General features: G+C 55.7%; 7 protein-coding genes across 7 annotated transcripts; 5 read left to right on the plus strand and 2 right to left on the minus strand.

Annotated features, from left to right (window-relative positions):
- Window positions 1-2,732: 2,732 nt before the first annotated feature.
- J7T55_008705 (uncharacterized protein) lies at window positions 2,733-3,707 on the plus strand (the record flags this gene model as incomplete). The annotated part of the gene is made up of 1 exon (XM_053139051.1): window positions 2,733-3,707. The coding sequence occupies one exon, from the start codon at window positions 2,733-2,735 to the stop codon at window positions 3,705-3,707; it is 975 nt and encodes a 324-aa protein (XP_052997980.1).
- An 867-nt stretch (window positions 3,708-4,574) lies between these two features.
- On the plus strand, window positions 4,575-6,159 carry J7T55_008706 (uncharacterized protein; the record flags this gene model as incomplete). The annotated part of the gene is made up of 3 exons (XM_053139052.1): window positions 4,575-4,585; window positions 4,692-5,913; window positions 5,995-6,159. 3 exons carry the CDS (start codon window positions 4,575-4,577, stop codon window positions 6,157-6,159), a joined length of 1,398 nt encoding a protein of 465 aa, XP_052997981.1.
- A 625-nt stretch (window positions 6,160-6,784) lies between these two features.
- On the minus strand, window positions 6,785-8,116 carry J7T55_008707 (serine threonine-protein phosphatase 2a activator 2; the record flags this gene model as incomplete). The annotated part of the gene is made up of 1 exon (XM_053139053.1): window positions 6,785-8,116. The coding sequence occupies one exon, from the start codon at window positions 8,114-8,116 to the stop codon at window positions 6,785-6,787; it is 1,332 nt and encodes a 443-aa protein (XP_052997982.1).
- A 434-nt stretch (window positions 8,117-8,550) lies between these two features.
- Window positions 8,551-9,426, plus strand: J7T55_008708 (exosome complex subunit rrp46; the record flags this gene model as incomplete). Its single annotated transcript, XM_053139054.1, has 3 exons — window positions 8,551-8,710; window positions 8,773-8,930; window positions 9,016-9,426. The coding sequence occupies 3 exons, from the start codon at window positions 8,551-8,553 to the stop codon at window positions 9,424-9,426; spliced, it is 729 nt and encodes a 242-aa protein (XP_052997983.1).
- Window positions 9,427-11,697: 2,271 nt separating this feature from the next.
- On the plus strand, window positions 11,698-12,113 carry J7T55_008709 (uncharacterized protein; the record flags this gene model as incomplete). Its single annotated transcript, XM_053139055.1, has 2 exons — window positions 11,698-11,741; window positions 11,900-12,113. 2 exons carry the CDS (start codon window positions 11,698-11,700, stop codon window positions 12,111-12,113), a joined length of 258 nt encoding a protein of 85 aa, XP_052997984.1.
- A 503-nt stretch (window positions 12,114-12,616) lies between these two features.
- J7T55_008710 (NAD+ kinase Utr1) lies at window positions 12,617-14,526 on the plus strand (the record flags this gene model as incomplete). The annotated part of the gene is made up of 2 exons (XM_053139056.1): window positions 12,617-13,976; window positions 14,042-14,526. The coding sequence occupies 2 exons, from the start codon at window positions 12,617-12,619 to the stop codon at window positions 14,524-14,526; spliced, it is 1,845 nt and encodes a 614-aa protein (XP_052997985.1).
- A 1,273-nt stretch (window positions 14,527-15,799) lies between these two features.
- On the minus strand, window positions 15,800-17,978 carry J7T55_008711 (homeobox domain-containing protein; the record flags this gene model as incomplete). The annotated part of the gene is made up of 4 exons (XM_053139057.1): window positions 15,800-16,964; window positions 17,018-17,478; window positions 17,582-17,693; window positions 17,773-17,978. 4 exons carry the CDS (start codon window positions 17,976-17,978, stop codon window positions 15,800-15,802), a joined length of 1,944 nt encoding a protein of 647 aa, XP_052997986.1.
- Between the last annotated feature and the right edge of the window lie 1,216 nt (window positions 17,979-19,194).

The raw sequence follows: 19,194 nt of genomic DNA on the forward strand, positions 1-19,194 counted from the left end.
CAACTTGATACCTCTTTAATTTTGTGCTTGGGGAGATTGCTCTTTGAAAACAGCTATGCCCTAGCCGCTATCGCAGCGCTCCTTATGGCGCAAACTGATGGGATGACAGATCTGTCTCTGAGTATATTCGAGTCCTCCTCAGACCCGCCACTGGTGTAAAAGTCTCTTTTGGGGTCGGCAAAGTGCCGGCACTGGAGTCCGGCAGGGGCAGAATACAGCCGGCAACACGACAAACCGTTGGATCTGCTCCCTCGTTAGACCGATTACCTATGAGTCCGTGTTGCTTCGCCGTCCATTGGTGCGTTACGTGCTCTCTTCCGCATTGTTCGGGTGGGCCCCGTCTTTCGAGTCCGCCGACCCCTGGGCCGAAGCCGTACTAGGAATGGAGCAGGGCCTCGGTTTGCCCGGCCGAGCCGTCCCCGTGGGTACGATCAAGTGACCGCCTCTTTGTGGGGGGATCCACCCCGAGGACGACGGTCTTTCATGAACCCTGCCAAATTAGCCTTCTCTCATTGCACAGCTGGAAGAGTCCCGAAAACCACGGTCTGGCAGGCTCGAGGCAGGCAACATCAAAGCCAGTTTCTGACGGATTTGTCTCAAACCCATGCCCTCCGAAATCGTCTTGCCCAGCTACTAAATTAAAAAGCCGCAAACCATGAACATAGGAGCTTTCCTGAAAAAGGATCCCGAAGAAGTGGTCGGCCTGTACTAATTGAAAGTCCACCAATCAAGCGGATGGCCCCGGGACGCTGGAGGACCCTGAATTTCGAGAGTCCAGATCCCTGAGCGGTAGTGTCATAGCAATTCCACTGCTGGTCGGCTACAAAGTAGTGCGGTGTGTTGGTGGAAATGTTCCGAGCAGTGGGACGGTCGAGGCAGAGGAGATCTCGCGCAGCACAGATCGAGCAGATCGCGCATATACAGCGAAGGCTGACGGGCTGACGACGGGGAGGCGGGACGCGAGGGAGTGACGGTTGGTTATTTGCAGGTCGCAAATGCAATGCAATGTGTCTTGCTTGTTCTTCCTTTGGCGCCTTACCCGCCAGCGGACCAGCACCAGGAACAAAAGGCGGGGCTCGGAGGTTCCAAAGGCTGCAGGGCCCCGTCCCACCGACGCTTGTCATGCATGTCCCATGAAAGAGGATGCAGGCGGTGAGTGAGACGGCGCAGATCACTATCGTGCTCCTGTTCGCATACCAGCCGTCTGCCGTACATAATGACAGAGTTAGTATGTCAGTCACTGTAGTGCGGCAAGGAGTAACAGCAGTGTGACGGCAGATATAGGCCCAGGGGTCTCTGCTATATTCATGTGCTGTCATCCGACTCGGCGTTGTGGTGGACAGCAAGCAAGCAAGCAAGCAGGAGATGGAGAAGCAGCTCCATGCGCATGAACAGAGTCCAAGGCCAGTGGGGGCGATCGGGGCAGAGGGTATGAATCATGAGCATGAACCGCCTCAGCATCTGCAGTTCTGATCACCGCAGAGTACGGACAGACGGAGTGCATTTGTAGGGGCTGCAGGAGTTGAATCTGTGCACAGCGCCATAGTGTCACATGTGTCAAGGAGCGTAGCATCGTGACTTCGGCCCGTGATCGAGAGGGCCTTGGGCGGTCCCGAAAGGGATGAGTGTGTGCTCTGTAGTGATGTGCTGAGCTATAGTGCCGTTTGCATTCCAGTGATGGCTCGTATCGAGGACTGCTCACTGCCCGTCTATCCGCCTGCTGTGTTGCTGTCTTTCGTCATGGGCAGGAAGCTTTATGGTTTCTGCTGCCAAGTGACGACGTGCATTGACCCTGAGAGATTGACCATGTAAAATCAAGGTACCGTAAGCACCTCAAGGAAGCGTTTGCTGGCGTGAGCCGCCAGGGGATCGTTGCTTGGTGTGGCGCCTGGTCAGATAGATGGAGAGCAGATCTACCTGTATGTGGATTGGGCGCCACCTACCACACGAGGTACCCACGGTACCTTGGTGTGTCTGTGTGCGTGCACCAGACAGGCACGCGGCAGGACGTTAGAGTGAGCGGGCTGGAGCCAGATCCAAACGGCCAGGCACTAGGCATTGGTGACAGGCCTGAGTCCTAGGAACCCCAGTTCTCTTCTTTAGCCTCGCCTCCCCATCAACCCATACCACCGCCGTCACCATCCCGACCCTGTCCTCTCGTGGTCTACACAACACCTCTCCTAACCCACCTCAGAATACCTAGACAACCTCAACTCTTTTCCTCCTACCTCACCGTTCCTGTCACCATCACGACGTCGCCTCCTCCAAGCTTCGCCACGACCCCCTCGAATCTTGCTCCCCGCAAGCACTATCTTCCCAGTGCTGCAGCGTCCCGAGTACACCGACTGACAGGAGAAGCAACGAGCTGAAATGGCCTAAGACAGTCCTCGCACCGGTCCTCGAAACCAGAATTACAATTTTTTCACCGCTGTGGCTGCGCTTTCTCTGTCTTTGTCACACTGCAGCCCTTTTCCAATCGCCTCGACAAACCGTTTCATTGTCGACCACAAAACACGTACTGGCGTGCCTGCACGAGGAGAGACCCATCGCCGAGCCTGTCGCCCCTCCACCAATCGCGCCTCCGACTTCTGCACCTGCTGCGACGACTCCACCATACTACCGCTACATCTCGCCTCCAGTCACGTCCAGACCACCACCTCCTACTCTTTTCGCTGCTCTATGCATGCGTCATTCCGGTGATCCTTTCCCGGGCACCTAGAGGCATCATCGTCATGGAGCCTGTCCCGGAGACTGAGAAGCTCGAGGAGTTCCGTTCAGCACCCCTCCCTTCTCTTCGTCTACAACACTCAAACTACCACCCCCAGTCTCAGTCCTCTGAGCCCGAATCTCCTCGGAAGCCTCCCACTATGCGTCGCTCTACCGATCCCTCGCCTTCTTCGCCAATCTCCCCGACCTGGAACGCCGCCGCTCTGCCATATCGCCCGCGGACGACCTCGCCATTGTCAGGCAACCATGTCAGGTCCAAATCAGCTGCCACTCTGGCGCCACCTCCCATGGGTCGTGCCCAGTCCATGCCCGGTGTGAACGGGCTCGGCCACATCCTCATACCACGTCCCCAGAGCCCAAAGGGCTCTCCACAACGGCAGCGGTCCTTGCGAAAACCAGTCGATGAGATGTACCCTCCTGCCTCGCCCACTCGCACATCCGTCCTCCCTGATCGACAATTGTCAGAGAGGAACAGCTCCCCAAACCTGGGTGTCGCCACACCCCTGGTCCGCCAGCGGCGTCCTTCATCGCCTCTTCGTCACATACCGAGCTCCAGCACAAGCTCGCTGCCCGGCTCTTTTACATCATCATCCATTACTTCCTCCCCGATCCAGCGACCTTACGATCTACTGAGCGAGAGGGACGGCTATGCATCTTCTGGCGGCTACGCTCCATCATCATCTATGCCTTCTACGCCCATTTCCATGAGGTCTCGAAGCCCCAGCATTTCCAGTTTGGAGACTATCCCGGACTCGCCCGATGCCGAGGAGGCTGCGCTTGAGGCAGAAAAGATTGCTCAGCTCAAGGCTGCTGCTGATGCCGAGGACGGCGGTGAGCCTAAGGGCCGGAGCAGCCTGGACGCTCCAGTACGCGGCCGAACGCTGAGCGGGTTTGGGACAAGAGATAAGCGGAAGCGGTGGAGTGTTTGTGGCGCAGAGAGAAGAGGGGATCTGGACCTGGAGACCATCTGGGAAGATTGATTATGAGACAGCGGACTATGGCTGTTTTTGTTGCCGCTTGTGAGGGTGGACTGTGCGCGGACCGGTCCAGCCTTCATTCTACCTTTCCCTGGCTGCTGTAGAAAGAACACTGTATAATCTTCAGCCAGGAAGCATTCTAGGGCGTCTTTAGGAAGCAAGGCATATCTGCATTTTGGGATCACGCAAGGGAAGCGAGGGGCGTTTCGTGAGCCTGTTCGATACCCTATCGCATCTGTTCATTGACCGATCGACCGGCGAGGGGGTCTCACATTTCGGACTGTACAGTATGGCAACCGTTCTTTTTCTCTTAGGGAGCCTCACTCAAAATAAGCGCTAGGTCGTCAAGGGCAGCCGAATACATTGAGACATTGAGACTTTGAGCCAAGGTGGAATCCCTAAAGGAAATTTTTGGCGATCATGGTTGGAAGTGATGTCAAGGTGGAGGTCCAAGGCGGCTTGCCCGCCTCGTGATGGCGGCGCAATGGTGTGGTGGTTTCTCCCTTGCTGAAAAAAGTGTGCCCATGGAGATCCCCTTCCCAGCCTCGCGAGAGCTAACAGCCCTCACATGCCAATAATTGCCTGGTTAGGTCTGAGAATACTATCCCTTGTGAATTGAGTCTTTGGACCCCAAGCGATGAAGATGTCTATAAGACTCGAGGAGAAGCTCGAGATGGCAGGACGAAAGCTTCAACACATCATCAGCAACGGTCATTCGCTTTGCATCCACTCTCTAAACGCACCCTCCTCCTGATTACCCGTACCGCTTGAATCACTCGTTTCTGTAGTCTTTCTATAACAGAAGCATGCATCACAACGTACTTCTGGTCGCCGCAGGGCTCATTTGTACCCCGGTATTCGCAGCACCCAATGCCAATAATGTATGTGATATCAATCAATACTCCCGAAGGAACTGAGACACGGCTGTATACCTTTCCTGGAACCACCCCACTGACACTAATATCAGCGTCTCAACCCCCGTAATAGAGGTCACCGTCACCGGCAGCTTCCCACGTCGGTCTTGTCCGTGCCTCCGTATAAGCCTCCAACATATGGACCTCCCCCCGACGAGACGGTGAGCGTGGCTGCGATTGATAGCTCCACGGCACTTCCCGAGAGCACAAGTACGAGCGTGTGTTCCGTGGTCAGGATCACAGAAACCGTCACCGTGTTCGGTACAGGCTCGCCCGCATCATCATCTGCTGGCAACTTCACTTCGGCCCCCTACGGGAACACCTCAGTCAGCACCTCTTCGTACCTTCTGACGGGTACCTCGGTTCCTTCATCAGTCATCGTGAACGTCACAACAAGCGCGCCCATCTTGAACATCACAACAAGCACACTCACCGTGAACGTTACAACAAGCACGCCCTACTTCCCCATCTCCAATTCGACCACCACAAGCGGGCCATATATCACAGACCCGGGGCAGCATGGGCAGAACGAGACCAGCTCTGCACTTCCCACTCTCATCAACGCTACCAGCACGGACAACTTCACCATCCTCCCTACTGAGACCTTGGCCCCCTCGAACTTCACGTCCTTCCCCAACATCTCCACCCCTGATATCACGCCCACGCCTCTTCCAACGTCGGAGACGGTCTCTGCGAACTTCACCTCCTTTGCCAACATCACCACGCCCGAAATCAGTGTCACCACGACTGAAATCACCATCACCTCGCCTGAAATCAGCATCTTGCCCATCCCGAACACGGAGTTCACATCGTTCACATCGTTCCCAAACATCAGTAGCACGGCATTCTTCACCAACTCGTCCCTCGTGGCCCCCACGAGCGTCGAGGAGCCCACATCGTCGCTCATAACGATAACGTCCATCATCATCCCCACGCCGACGACTGACATTGACGTCAGCTCGACCATAACGTCGCTGGTGATCAACCCGACCCAGACTCCCATCGACCAGGCAAACTCGACCGTGACCTCGGGCTCGACCACGCAGACGCTCGTCATCGTCACGACTCTGCCGCCCATCTCCTCGGCCAGCGTCGAGCCGACGGACCTGCCGACGACGGTCATCGCGCCCACAAACACCATCTCCGCGACCGACGCGCCGACCGGGACGCCGTCGCCAGATGACATTCACTGTGGCATCCGGGGCACGGCCATCGGCACGTATTACCTCGCCACATATGCCTATAACAAGGTCGGAGTGCCTGTGACATTGCAAGGTTGCTTCCAGTTCTGCAGCGTGAGTGAACCCCCGACCCCAGCAGACCCCGTTTCCTATCTCGTATTCTGTTGACCCCTGTACTGACATTCCGTGACACAGTTCGCCGTCGAGAGATGCTTCAGTTACTCGTTCTACCTGGAGCCCGGCCTGGGGGCCCCGAGGTGCAAGCTGTACGGCGGCCTCGTGGCGTACGAGGTCGACTCCATCGACCCCTTCCAGCCGTACACGTGGTACGACGTGGCGTGCGGCGACCCAACTGCTTAAGTGAGGAGGGGAGAGGTGTTCCGCCGAAGGAAGACGAGCCGTGACGGCCCAAAGCTTTGCAGCTCTTGCTTTTCACTTCCTGTCTCTCATTTCCACTAATTCTCTCACACTCAAGTCTGCGTCGAGGTAATCAGCAAGCGGTCTCTTTTTTAATTCATGTGGCTTCCCAACATTAGATCTCACGATGTGTCCCATTCTTAGAATGCTTTTGTCGAAATCATCAAGTATACAGCGCGAATAGTTAGCTCTGACTTGGAATAGCAGCATTCTTTACGGCATGCCTGCCAAAACTGCTTCCTTGTGAAAATTGTGACGCCTGTGCATTGCCGCTCGGAGTGACTAAAAAAAAGATAGGAAATTCAAGAGAAGCAGAGAGCGTAGTTGGCCAGCAGTCTGGTGGCAAAGAAACTGATCAATTGCACCTGTATTTCTATCCAGCTGAATTGCCAGCTTCATGAACTACTCTGGATAATTGGATTGCAATCGGATATGCCGGACGAGAACTTCCAGATACGATTTATGGTGGATCGAGGTAGTCAATTCTCACTGTCTCATAAGCCGTGACACACATACAGAGAATTTCATCCGCTGCGAGTTTCCCATGACATACCTATTCCAAATTTCTTCAATCGAAAGGTATCCTCCGTAGCGTCTCGCCCTTCTTCATGGCCTCCATCCCAGCAGCAACACCGCTGGGAACCTTGATACCGCAGCACTCACCCCAGCCGTTCTGCTGATGAACGTGCCGGACGTTACCCTCGTCAAAAACCTGGACCTCTCCGCCTTCATCGTCATCTTCCTCGTCCGGAACCCCAGCCAGGCTCTGCTCGCTCATGCCGTCCACGGCCGGGACCAGGGACCCAAACAGGAAGTGCTGCATGACTGGCAGCTTCTTCAGCACCTCTGCCACGAACATGCGGCGCATTCCACCCTCGACCTTTTCCCACGACTTTGCGGATGAGATGTCGTCCAGCATAGGGCTGTGCCACCTGAGGCCCTTGACGGTCTTGGTGCTGTTCACAAAGACGATCTGGTTCAGGTAGAGGTAGTCCTTCCCGAACTGCTCGAGCATGAGCTCCTGGTGGATGGCTCGCGGCGTGATGTACTTATGGTGTGCCAGCTGCGACGCGCCGAACAGGAAAGGGAGAAACTGGTAATCGTCCAAGCCCCACACGCCATGGGAGCCTGCCGGCTCGAGATAGTACAAACACTGGATCACGCGCATGACCTCGAGGTAGCGGGTGAAGACCTTGAGCACGAGAGGCTTGAAGTCTTCGCGCGTGACGATGCGCAGCTGGTAGATGCACAGCAGCCAGATCATGAAGTTGAGCTCATGGCCAGAGCCGTAGTCGATGCGCTTCCGGTTCCCGAATGACTGGCTGAGGTACATTGAGAGCTCGGCGACGGCTTCCGGGTTCTCGACGCCGAGCCGTTGGTGCCACTTCATTTCCTGTGTCCTGGCCTTGTCCAGGAAGTCTCTGAATCTCTTGTTGCCGAATCTCGAGCCTCCCTGGTCGTCGGGCGGGTTTTGGTAGACTAGCTGCTCTACCTCGTCCAGGATCTCCAAGAGCGTCCGTACTGGAGTGGTCAGCTCGTCGTCTTTCACTGCTGAGATGGGCGAGTCGACGACAGACTCGGACAGGCCGAAGATCCATGACAATATCAGGTTGAAGGATGGGGAGGAGATGAACAAGTCGTGGTCTGCTTTGGACAAGATGCGACGGCTCGGTACACGGAACGAGCCTGGGCTTTCTGGGGGTGGTGGAAGAGCAGGCGTATCGGGGAAAGGGATGGGATTCTCAGGCTGTGCTCGGCGCCGCCTGGGTTCGAGCTTGGGAAGCTTGTGCCCCAGACTCGGTACTGCCTGCGGCCCTGATGCTGGTGCCGGTGCTGATATCGGCGGAGACTTGGTGTCTGCCGCTTGTTGTGTGGCCTGAGCCATTGCAGTAGGAGCCATGATCTCAATACACAGTCAGTGAACCCACATGCGTAGATGGCAGCAAGGTTGTTGATGTTCTGACGAAGTTCGTAGTTCCTGACTGGCCATCGTTGATGCGAGTTACAAAGCAACTTGGCAGGCCTGATGACTGTATAGGTACCTAGGTACATGCACATGCCGCATCCAGGCACGCAGTTGCCCATGGTACTGTGGTAAGCATTTCCAGGGACCCACTAGCGCAAGTCAATCAGTGGTGGGGCTCAAAGCTCTCCTGGGCCTATGAGTTCATTCCCGTCGACTTTTTATGTTGTGATGCCGACAAATGTTAGTGGAAGCGACTTTCCTTTCTGTGCAAAGAATCTCTCCGACTGCCACAGAACCTCAGTTTCCCTTGGGTATTCGAACGCTGGCCTCAATTTACAATGACAGTGTCAATTCAGCCCGAGGCGGCTATGTCGCCGTTGCCAAAGGCGGACGGCTCTGCTACTTATTCCTATGCGGGCTACACCATCACAGCCTCTGCAAATGGTCCAGTCGAGGCCCAGAAACGGGATGAGCATCCCTACGAGGCGTTGGTCGACGTCGTAGTCCGACCGGCCTCAGGAGTTGGAGGTCAGTTCTCTGGGCAACCAGAAAAGCCCATCAGGAAACATCTGCTCACGTCTCCCCAATAGGCACCAGAGAAAGGCATCTGGAATCTCTGTTGCAACAGTCACTGCGACAGCTTATCCTGGTCAAGAACTTCCCTCGTTGCACCGTACAGATCGTCCTGCAAGTGACAGCAACGCCTGCCAATGAATATGTCAACACGAAACTCGTCCAGGCGAGCTCGGTATGAGGCTGAAGAGCTCCCCGTGGCCCCCTCCCCTGGTCTCCTTGGCCGGGGCTGCTTGAACGCTGCTGACCCTTCCTGACAGAATCTGCTCATCATCCCGGCTCTGCTTCAGACTGCAGTCCTGGCCCTCCTGTCCGCTGCAGTGCCAATGAGGGCCACAGCCACTTGCGCTGTTACAGCCGTCTCGCTCAGTGACGGCAAGACCCAGATCACAATGGACCCTTCTCCACGACAGGCGGACAAATCCCGATCCGTCCATGTCTTGGCATTCACATCATCCAGCGAGCTCTTGCTTGCTGAGAGCGAGGGTGACTTCACAATGACCGAATGGGATGAAGTCTACGAAGCCTCGCGGAATGCATGTTGCGGCGCGGCTGACGGCAACGGGACCCACGCTGTTTTGGATGAAGCCCAACAAAGTGGCCCGAATATGCGTCAGTTTGTGAGGTCAGCAGCAGAGGGCAAAATTGCGGCAGATCTATACTGGAAGTGACTGCAGCCACGACTATCGCTGGGGCGTCTCTTGCGCTCCAGACAAATATTGTTTGACACAATTTGATGTGTCTTGCCGCATGAACAATTTTGGCCGGGGCTTTTGCCCGCTATCGAAACGACAACGACAATCCCCTTTAAAACACAGAGCGGATCCAGGCAGTGCGGGGGATGGCGGTTCGAGGAGACAGGGTGTGTCTAATACTTAGAGACCCGAGGAAGCAAATGGCTTCGTGTGGTGATTGCCTGCACTGACGCAGTAAAAAATCAACTGGAAGAATGGGATGCTTGGGAATCCCCGGCAAAGAGACGCGAGTCTGTCGACATCGGCAGCCTGACATCAGCGTGTGAGTCTCATATGCACTATTGGCCGTGAAACCTGACTCGTCACTTGCTGTGTTCGTGGCGGTGGTTATTGGAAGGGTCGCGTTGGCATCCTCAAACGCCCTTCGTGGATTCTCCAGCGATGGTGGCGTCTGGAGCCACGAAGAGGCTTGAGGGGCTGTTTCAACACATCAGATTGCCGCCGAATGGGTCTTCGGCAAGCGGATCTTCATCGACACATAGGCAAATAAACCAGACGAAATCAGCACAATCCGATGTCTAAATGCAGGGCAGCCGGGCAAGCGCCGAGTCGGTAGCCAAGGTTTACACCACGTGCCTTTCGAGAAAACCTCACCAAGTAGCACCTTGACGGTGATCATTATCAAGAGGACCTAATTTCTGCCTTAGGATGATAATAGCCTTGGCCCTTGTTGGTCATGTTGTTGTTGTCGTCGTCAACTGTGTACGTGTGTTCCACAACAGTGGTGTATGATCCGCACGGGTCAAACGAGACAGCCCGGCACCGACTGCATTGATCGGCCAGAGCAGATCCTGCCAAACATCTTTCAACATGGGCGGCAAAGGTCTCGAAGTACGCACAACTATTTTCATGGCGTATCGAGTCAGGCCTACTGAAATGATTAAGAGCAGGCAGTGGTATATTCGGGCTCCGCCCGGGCGCCTTGCCTCGTGAGATGAGACGAGCTGCTGCACTAGTTTTCCCGCAGACCCTGGCGACCCTGACCTGAGACTCGACTGGACCTAGGGCCCCGAACCCCTGGAGCATCTCCTGTCAAGCCGCATGTGCATGCACAAAACAACGTCGTGCCTATTAGGACGCCTCCTCTCCTTGATAGCCCGCCCTGCAGGCCTGCTTGGCTCGACATACCAATATCCACCGAGCCAAGGCTGTTCCCAAGGGCATACGGATCAATCGGCAAGATGTTGTATCATCACGTACACAGGCAGCCTGCTGCCGAGCCTGGAAAGCAATAAAGTACTGGGGCAGCAAGATCTGACGTATCAATGCGGACCTTCGCCAGAAACCGACAGGGCAGGGGGCAAGGATCATGGAACTTCCGTTGGTTCACCATCCTCCCTATTGCCAAACAGAGCATTTAGTCCTGTGGTACACAACGGGGATCAGTGCTGGCCGTACAGATCTGATTTGGCGGGCCAGGCCGTCAGGCCCTTCGTTCTGGAACAGCGGGGACAATGCAAGAGCCGCGCCGTGCTCGACAATGTCCCGCGCCCCTCGCTGAGGCGGCCCGTATTGCATCTCTCACCCCAGCTCCCACTCAGATGCCTCCACGCCGTGATAAGCGGCGTGCCTGGGTTCGCACCAATCCTTGCCTGTTGCTTCACGGCCCCCGATAAATATCGAAAAGTGCGCGGGCGGCATAATACAAGTAGGCTGTTTCGACGCGACCTTCTTTGGGCACAACACACTGGAGACGATCTTGTCTATAACTTCTTTCCCCCTCCTCACCTTCTCCCTAGACGGCAGGCTGTAAGCAGAGCTCTGGTAGTTCTCTAGTAATTACCTTGCCTCTTGAGCTTGTCCGTCCCATCTCATTCTCCCACCACGTTCTTGAATCACGCCGGCGTCGTTTCTTACCTTCTTTTCAAACCTGCTCTTTTCTCTTGTCTGCAGAGCAGCTTGTTGCCCCTTTTTCTTCATATGTTCAATCTTTTGCCTGCATACTGGCCTGCCACCGAATTATTCTTCAGACTGTCGTTTTGATAGCATCGCGTGCATCTACATTGTTTCAAGACCTGGAGTCGACTTCTTACAGCATTTAATACCCGGAAGACCACATTGCTTTTGCAGAGATACCCATCGCATTCTCGATTTGTTCAGCAACAATCCATTTCTAACCATCTTTGGCTATCGATTCACGAGGCTCCAGCCACGCACAACTCTCTCTGCACCTCGAATCACATCACACTGTCACCACCTCAGTCAGACGACGCAGGACGCCCCGAATCACGGTAAGCAGCAGAATCCTTCAGATCCGGATGCTGCACAGCGGCCGGTGATCATGACCCCTGTCTGACAGACGCCCGCCTGACAGGTTGCACAGAAGCAGCCTGGATGGGAAAGTCGAAGGCACTTTGAGACTGACGACTTGCTGTGACGGCCCCTACAGGTCCTTTGCCCGTGGTATCGCCTCGTCCGTGTTTCCTATCTCGAGATTCCGCGAGATCTACGAAGACCGTCTCGGCCGTGAGCCCAGACACGGACGGCACCAAACCTGTGACGTTGCATGGTCAACACCCAGGTCACCGAACACAGCACTCTCACAGAACAAGGTCGATCATTTGGGCCAGAAGTCTAGCCAGAAGCTGGAGCCAACAGAGTAGCTGAACTTGTTGCTTGACGAGCCCGCTAAGGAAGCCCCACACACAAGCTGGGCTCCCCCCACCAGCAGGTCCTGACCCGTCCTTATCCCGCTGTCTCACCCACAATCTCGCCTCTCGCTCCCACCCGCCAAAACGTCCCCTGTTCCAGTGCGGATCCACTAGACAGGGCCGCGCAGAGCACTAGAAGAGGAAAGGAGTGCCGCTGTTCGCTCTTGCTTGCCCTTACAATCAACCCCACCCCGCTCAGTGTTTCGTGCCGCGGACAGTCCGGTCCTAACGGGTAGGATTTGGGTTTATTGCTGAGTCGCAAGCTCCAAGTCAGCCAAGTCCAAGGTTGTTTGTGTCGTGCTGCAGCAGCATCCTGCAGCCCGGATCTTGCACACACCTGCACCTGCACCTGTGCCTGCACCTGCAGACACGCAACCACCTCTCGTTCTCTCTTACCAGAGCACAGTCACGATTCCCGGCTGCCGGCAGATCTCTCGGGTGCCCCTTTCGTCACCATGTCGGACCAACTCCTATCCCCGACTTCGATCCACCCAGCCCTCAGTAATCCGGCCGCGCTTCCGCCATTGCAAAAGTCCGAGGGATCGAAGATCAGTAATAATAATAACCTACATGACCGCCCCAGAACTTCATCATCAACTTCTTCCGGTCCTACTTTGACCACCTCCATACCCTACCCGCCTTCCCTGCAACACCTGTCTCTGGACGAAGCAAAACAAAACCTTCGATATGTCGATCACAACCAACCCATCTCGTTATCAGCTGCTCTCGTAGGGGGAGACTCCGAAGACTCCGACCCCAGCCCCTACGCCAAAGGTCACCGGAAGAACTCCCGCTCCATCGAGTCTATTCCTCGACAGACTCTTTTCAAGGCTCTAGCCTCGTCAGTCACACGCAACAACAAGCCAGAGGCCCTATCCCTGCCCAGCATGCTATCAGCCTCGCAACCCAGCGGTGCCGACGCCCAACGCGGCACCTCATCCTCCCAATTGTGTGATGCCCTCAACGATCTTGCGCAGCGTACCCTCACACCTACCACAGCTTTCCCCGCTTTGCAGTCGCCATGTTTCTATCACCAACGCTTCGATGGCATCGTCGACATCGACAAGGTCCTGGAGGAAATCAAGAACGACGAGTGGATGTCCCATTCACGCCTGGTCCAGACTGCGACCGGAGTCCGTGAGGTGTCCAAGCAGCTGCAGAGGAGGCCGATCAAGCGGGCAGTGCGGAACGTCATGATTGTGACCAAGGCGAGGGACAACCAGCTGGTTGTCTTGACTCGCGAACTGGCGCAGTGGCTACTCAGTACGCCTCGTTACGGGTCAGATCTCGGTGTTAACGTCTATGTGGACGCAAAGCTCCGGAACTCTAAACGGTTCAATGCCCAAGGGCTGGTTGACGAGAACCCTCGTTTCCAACACATGCTCAAGTACTGGACGCCGGATCTGTGCTGGAGCCAGCCCGAGAAATTCGACCTTGTCCTGACCCTGGGAGGCGATGGCACCGTGCTCTTCACCTCATGGCTCTTCCAGAGGATAGTCCCGCCAGTGCTCTCTTTCAGCCTGGGCAGCTTGGGATTCTTGACGCCATTTGCCTATGACCGTTTCAAGGAACACCTGAGTCGCGTGATGGGAGATGATGGCATGAAAATCAACCTTCGGATGCGATTCACGTGTACGGTGTACCGGAACGGGCAGCAAGGTCGTGAGTTGGAGGAGGGAGAGCAGTTCGAGGTCCTCAACGAGCTCGTCATTGATCGTGGCCCGTCACCCTACGTCTCCAACTTGGAGCTTTACGGAGACAATGAGCTTTTAACGGTTGTCCAGGCGGATGGCTGCATCTTTTCCACGCCGACTGGTAAGTTTCAATTTTTCAAAGACTCACTGTTTATGTCTGGACCGTATCACTAATCTGCTGTACAGGATCAACCGCGTATTCTCTCTCTGCAGGCGGTTCCCTTGTCCACCCGGACATTCCTGCCATCCTCCTCACACCCATCTGCCCACACACGCTCTCCTTCCGGCCCATGGTCCTCTCCGACACGATGCTTCTGCGCGTAACTGTGCCCCAAAACTCTCGCGCCACGGCCTATTGTGCCTTCGACGGCAAGGGACGTGTGGAACTCAGACAGGGCGACTGCGTCACCATCACGGCATCTCAGTACCCTTTCCCCACCGTCAACCGCACCGACACTGAGTGGTTTGACTCTGTCTCCCGGACCCTGCGGTGGAATGTCCGTGCAGCGATGCAGAAGGGCTTCGACACTGGCAGCGCCAACGGCAGCGAGGCGTGCGACGATGGTGAGGGCGAATGGGACATCGACACGGACTCCGCTTGCTATGCTTCCGAGGAAGGCAGTGCTGCGGCGAGCCCATTGAGGAGGCAAATGAGCCTTCTGGGGATGTAGATCAACCATACCTAACAGAGGCCGTCGCGAACGGCTAGAACGAAGTACGGGGCCGAATTCACGGAGGATAGATCTTAAGCTACCAGCGACAGCCATCTATCCCGTCGAGGAAGTGCATATATATTCTAGAGAAATATAGATAAGAGACAAGAGCGTGGCATTTCTTTTGGACATAGCATATTCGAAACGCTCGCTACATGGCAGCGAGGAGGCATTCTTTGATTGAGACCCAGCCATGGGAGGAGTTATTCAAGCGTTGATTATCAGAAATCCCGCAAAGCGCAGCCAAGTTCCAACAATATGGTGGCAGACCATGATCCATCCTTCGTTGGCATCGAAATACAGATAGAAAGGGAATGAGACCCTTAATACCATGACAATTTTAGAGTCACAGCTACCTTTACACTATACGGTTTTCTCTCTCTCTCTCTATGCACCAAGTTCTCATTCATTTCGTAAGTTCGTATATTTTACAAGCAAAATTCACGATCGGTAGCCTTGAAAGGGCTCTACTGGACGCCGATCTCTGTTTTCATGCAGTCGAAAAGCAAAACTGGTTCCCCTTCTCCTACGCCCTCTCCTGACTCCCCTCAAGCCCCTGTCCCCGAACGTTTCATGCAATTACCGTTCGCTGGCACAGAACGAAAGGTAAAAAAAGACAAGAACAAAACAGGTGTCGTTTTCGTTTTATTCATAGATGACATTCGTTCGAGCCCGACAATCATGCGCGCACATACACACCGAACTTCAATGGCTCCCCGCCAGCGCGCCCATTGCGCATGATCCTCGGTGAGAGCCCAGACTCTGCACCCACACAGCGGCCTCACTCGCCGGGGGAATTCAGATGAGATGGGGGATGAGATGAGATGGCACGAGATGCAAGAGCGCGGACCCGCCTCCCCGCTTTCTTAACCCACGCACTATAAGCGGACAATAAACCTGTCCGGAGTTTCCATCCCACGTATTTACGGTTTGATGCGCGCGGAGCACCTGGTCAGACCAGACCGATCGATCCATGTGCTAAGCACTGGTCAGACCTATCACCGGGTCGAGATAGGGTTTCGGCCTGGCTGGGGCAGCTATCTGGCCGCCGAACGCGACGACGAGGGGGGGCGGACGATATTCACACAGAGACAGGGACCGGGACCTCGGCACGGGGGCTTATCGAGAGAGGTGAGGAATCAATCGACATTTGTGACAATGCAACGGACGACAACAACGCTACTAATAATAACACTCGTAGCAAGAGGACGAGCCGTCGGGCAGGGAGGACTTATCGCCAATTGCCCTGGCTCAGAGCCAACAGCCCCGCGATGGCGCTAGCCGCCCCCTTCTTGCTCGGGCTGACCTCGCCGCGCATGAACCTCTCCACCTCCTCGTCGTCGACGTCCTCCCGGTCACCTCGGCTCTGATCCTCCTCGGCCTCGGAGACGTCGGCCTCGCCGGCCCCGTCCTCGAAGATGCTCACCGGGGTGCTGCCCTTCTTGCGCCTCGAGGTCGGCGCCGTCCTCGCGCGCCCGAGGAGCGTCCTGTTGCCGGCGTCTCCTAGCACGCGGCCCACGCTCCTGCGGGGCTTCTGCAGCGCCCCCTTCGACGTCGGCTCCGAGGGCAGCGGTCGTCTTCCGTTTGCAGGCCGTGATGCGCCGCGGAACATCGCGTATCCCTCCTTATCGGGGCTCCAGTTCTCCTTGTCCGAGTCGTTGCCGCCCGGTGAGAACAGGATTGACACCTTGCCCTTTTTCAGGTCGTCAACCTCCACTGGCGTCTGCTCCCGCCGCACAGGGGGCTTATCTGTTGTGGTGTTGACAAAATTTGTCTGCAGGCGACCGACACTGCTGGAGGCGCGGCTGAGCTTGGGTTTCTTAGCACTGGGATTTGGGTGAGGATTCTGGCGCGCGTTCCGTTTGGCGCTGTTGGATTGGAGGACGTTGCCATTATGGCCAATGCTGGAGAGTGAGCTGGAGCTGAGGGTGCGCAAGAGACTGATGGCCGCGATGGCGGATCCAGATGATTCGCGCGCCGCGTAGGCTGTCAGCTCGTCCCTGGGCTCGATATTTGCCTCGCAGGCCGCCTCCCACGCATGAACATCCCGAGAGCGGCTGCGGTGGAGGCTCTGGGGCAGACGTGGCTGTGGCTGATGCGAGACATGAGCCTGGATGATCGGGGACGAGCGGTTCGTGTCAAGAGAAGCGGTTAGTGTTGAAATGGGAGGCAGCGTGATGCAGGCTGCTGCGCTACGGCTACGGTGAAGGTTGGGACGATCGAAAGGATCAGGAGAGCCATCAGACAATGCTGAGGGAGAGAGGCGCGGCGGCGATGGCTGTGGGACAAGCTCTGCCTTGCCTTCCATGGACATCGACAAGCGGAACCCTGATGATAGCGGTGGCGGAAGCACAGGGGCTGAGGATGACGGTCGCGAAGCGGAGAGAAACTCGTGTCTGCTCACGTTAGCAAGGCTCTTTGACAGCCCGCCGCCATTATAAGGACATACCTCAACGAGTCCGGGCTCTGACGATTGGCCTGGTAAGACGTGCCAGCATGCAATCTGTTGGCGAAGTATCCTACAGAGGCAGACCGGTGCAAGTGGTGTGGCTGGCCTGCCATGAACTCGACAGGCTGGGAAGACGGCAGGACGGCAGCTCCCATCGATGCCGCGGATTCTCTCCTATTATGATGCGCCTCGGGCAACTCTACTTGGGACTCGGTCGTCGTTTCAGGCTGGGCATGCTCCGCGATGGGTCGTGAAGACGCGTCCGTCCCCTCGGGCAGCGAAGACTGCTGGTAAGGAGAAGTGTTGGGGTTGGGAAGAGTAGACATGTGAGGCTGGCTGCCGTACGAAACCGGGTCGGACGAGAGCACCTGCATGCCACCATATTGCAGGGCGGCGATCTCCTGCGGTGACAGGGGACGCGACTTGCGCCTGTCATTTTGCCGCCGGTTTTGGAACCATATCTGGGCGCGAAATCCGGTCAGCGATGCTCACCGCGCTGGAAACAAAAGCCAATTGAGTGCGTCCGGCGCGTGGGGAGCTCAATTGGGCTCATGGAATTCGTACCTGGACCTCTTTTTCGTTAAGGGACACGCGCTTCACGATGTCTAGACGCGCTGCCTTGTCCGGCTTGGGGTTGGCATTATATGCTGCTTCGAGGATTGCCTTGTCCTTTGCACTGGAGTCAGAGAGCAGTGGTTAGTAATGGTCCGTTTCCCGTCGCGTTGACCAGGTCGCGGGTCGTGTCTGCAACATACGCGGTTCTCTTCCTCTTGCCCTTGGGGTGCCGCTCGGACGAGTTGCTCTGGAAAGACGAGTCGGCATCTACTTTGTCCTGGGTCTCGTCTATATGCACGGCGGAATCGGCGGTGCTGTGAGGTGAGCTCGAAGCATTCCCAGTGCTCTCATTCTGCTGTTGCGAGCTCCCCGGGAGTGGGGCGGGAGAGGTCGGTTGACTGGACATATTTGGTCTCGGTAATGGATATGCTGGTGTTATTGATGACAATTGAGGAGGAGTATTTGAGCCTCAGCAAGACATGATTTGACAGGATGAACTCATGGAAACATTAATTGCCTGGAGTAAGGTAAAGAGAGGAAGGAATGCTGTTAACCAAAGTGGAAATGCAAGCGAGACAGAAACACAAGCAGAGAGAAGAGGAGGTGGTGCAGCAGATATCAAATTTCAGCCGCGTCGAGTAACGCAGAGTCCCCCAGACCAAACCAGACGAGACGCGTTGAGCGAGTTTTGGTGGAGACCAGGGTGGTTGACAGCGACAAGGATTGTCGTGGCACATGGTGGGGAGCTCCTCAAGCTCTACCCCCGGTGAGAAAACCACAGCCTGTGATTGGCGTCGATGCAGCTCGTTCCTCTTGGGAAAGAAAAAAATAGGCCTAGTTCATCCTGCAGCGGCCTGCATACGCGATATAGCCTACATTATGTAGAGCACGAGGTAATCTACTGGATATAGTCTGATCTCTGCATCTGTCCTCAATGTCCAATCCTCTGGATGAGCGGTGTATGACGACAACGCGTTTTTATTCTGCCTCGTCCTCTCGTCTTCAGCAGCATGGTCAGAAGAGACTGCAGAGGCGATAAGCCAGCAGGTTGGTTGTACACAACTCCGAGACAATGTAAATACAGCGCCTGAGTGCATGCAATGAGAGTATCCGTGAGGAGACAGGCAATGCAATTAACCTGGACCGGGGGGTGGAGGGGCAATATCGTCATGCCAAAGTAAAATGAACCATTGTAATGGATGCCATTTAAACCCCAGTAATCACGGTCCGTCGAGACATTGTCTGGGAGCCGAGGCGTTGCCCCGCAGTGGATGGGTCTTGTTTACTTTCACTGTTTGTGTTGTGGAGGCCCGATTCGAGCTATCCACACAACACAACACAACACAGCACAACACAGCCACTGGACCCCCAGAAATTGCAACAAGCTCGTGAGTTGTCAACGCTTATTTGGCGATCATATTCAAACGAAACTTTGTACAAACACAAGTGGCCTCGCAGTGCAAGAACCACTGTCATATTATGTATGCCCTTTACTCGCTACTTTGTGTGGCTACCACCGGGGCTGGAAGAAACCCCCGCCACTTCTCTCATGAGACAGCGCAGTTTGGAAAGACAGGCAAGAGTAAAGCAGTCATCATGTCTCGTAAAGCTGAAAGCCCCTT

This window comes from Diaporthe amygdali (genome assembly GCF_026229845.1).
Source record: "Diaporthe amygdali strain CAA958 chromosome Unknown NODE_4_length_2575358_cov_65_588622, whole genome shotgun sequence".
Classification (NCBI taxonomy): Eukaryota; Fungi; Ascomycota; class Sordariomycetes; order Diaporthales; family Diaporthaceae; genus Diaporthe; species Diaporthe amygdali.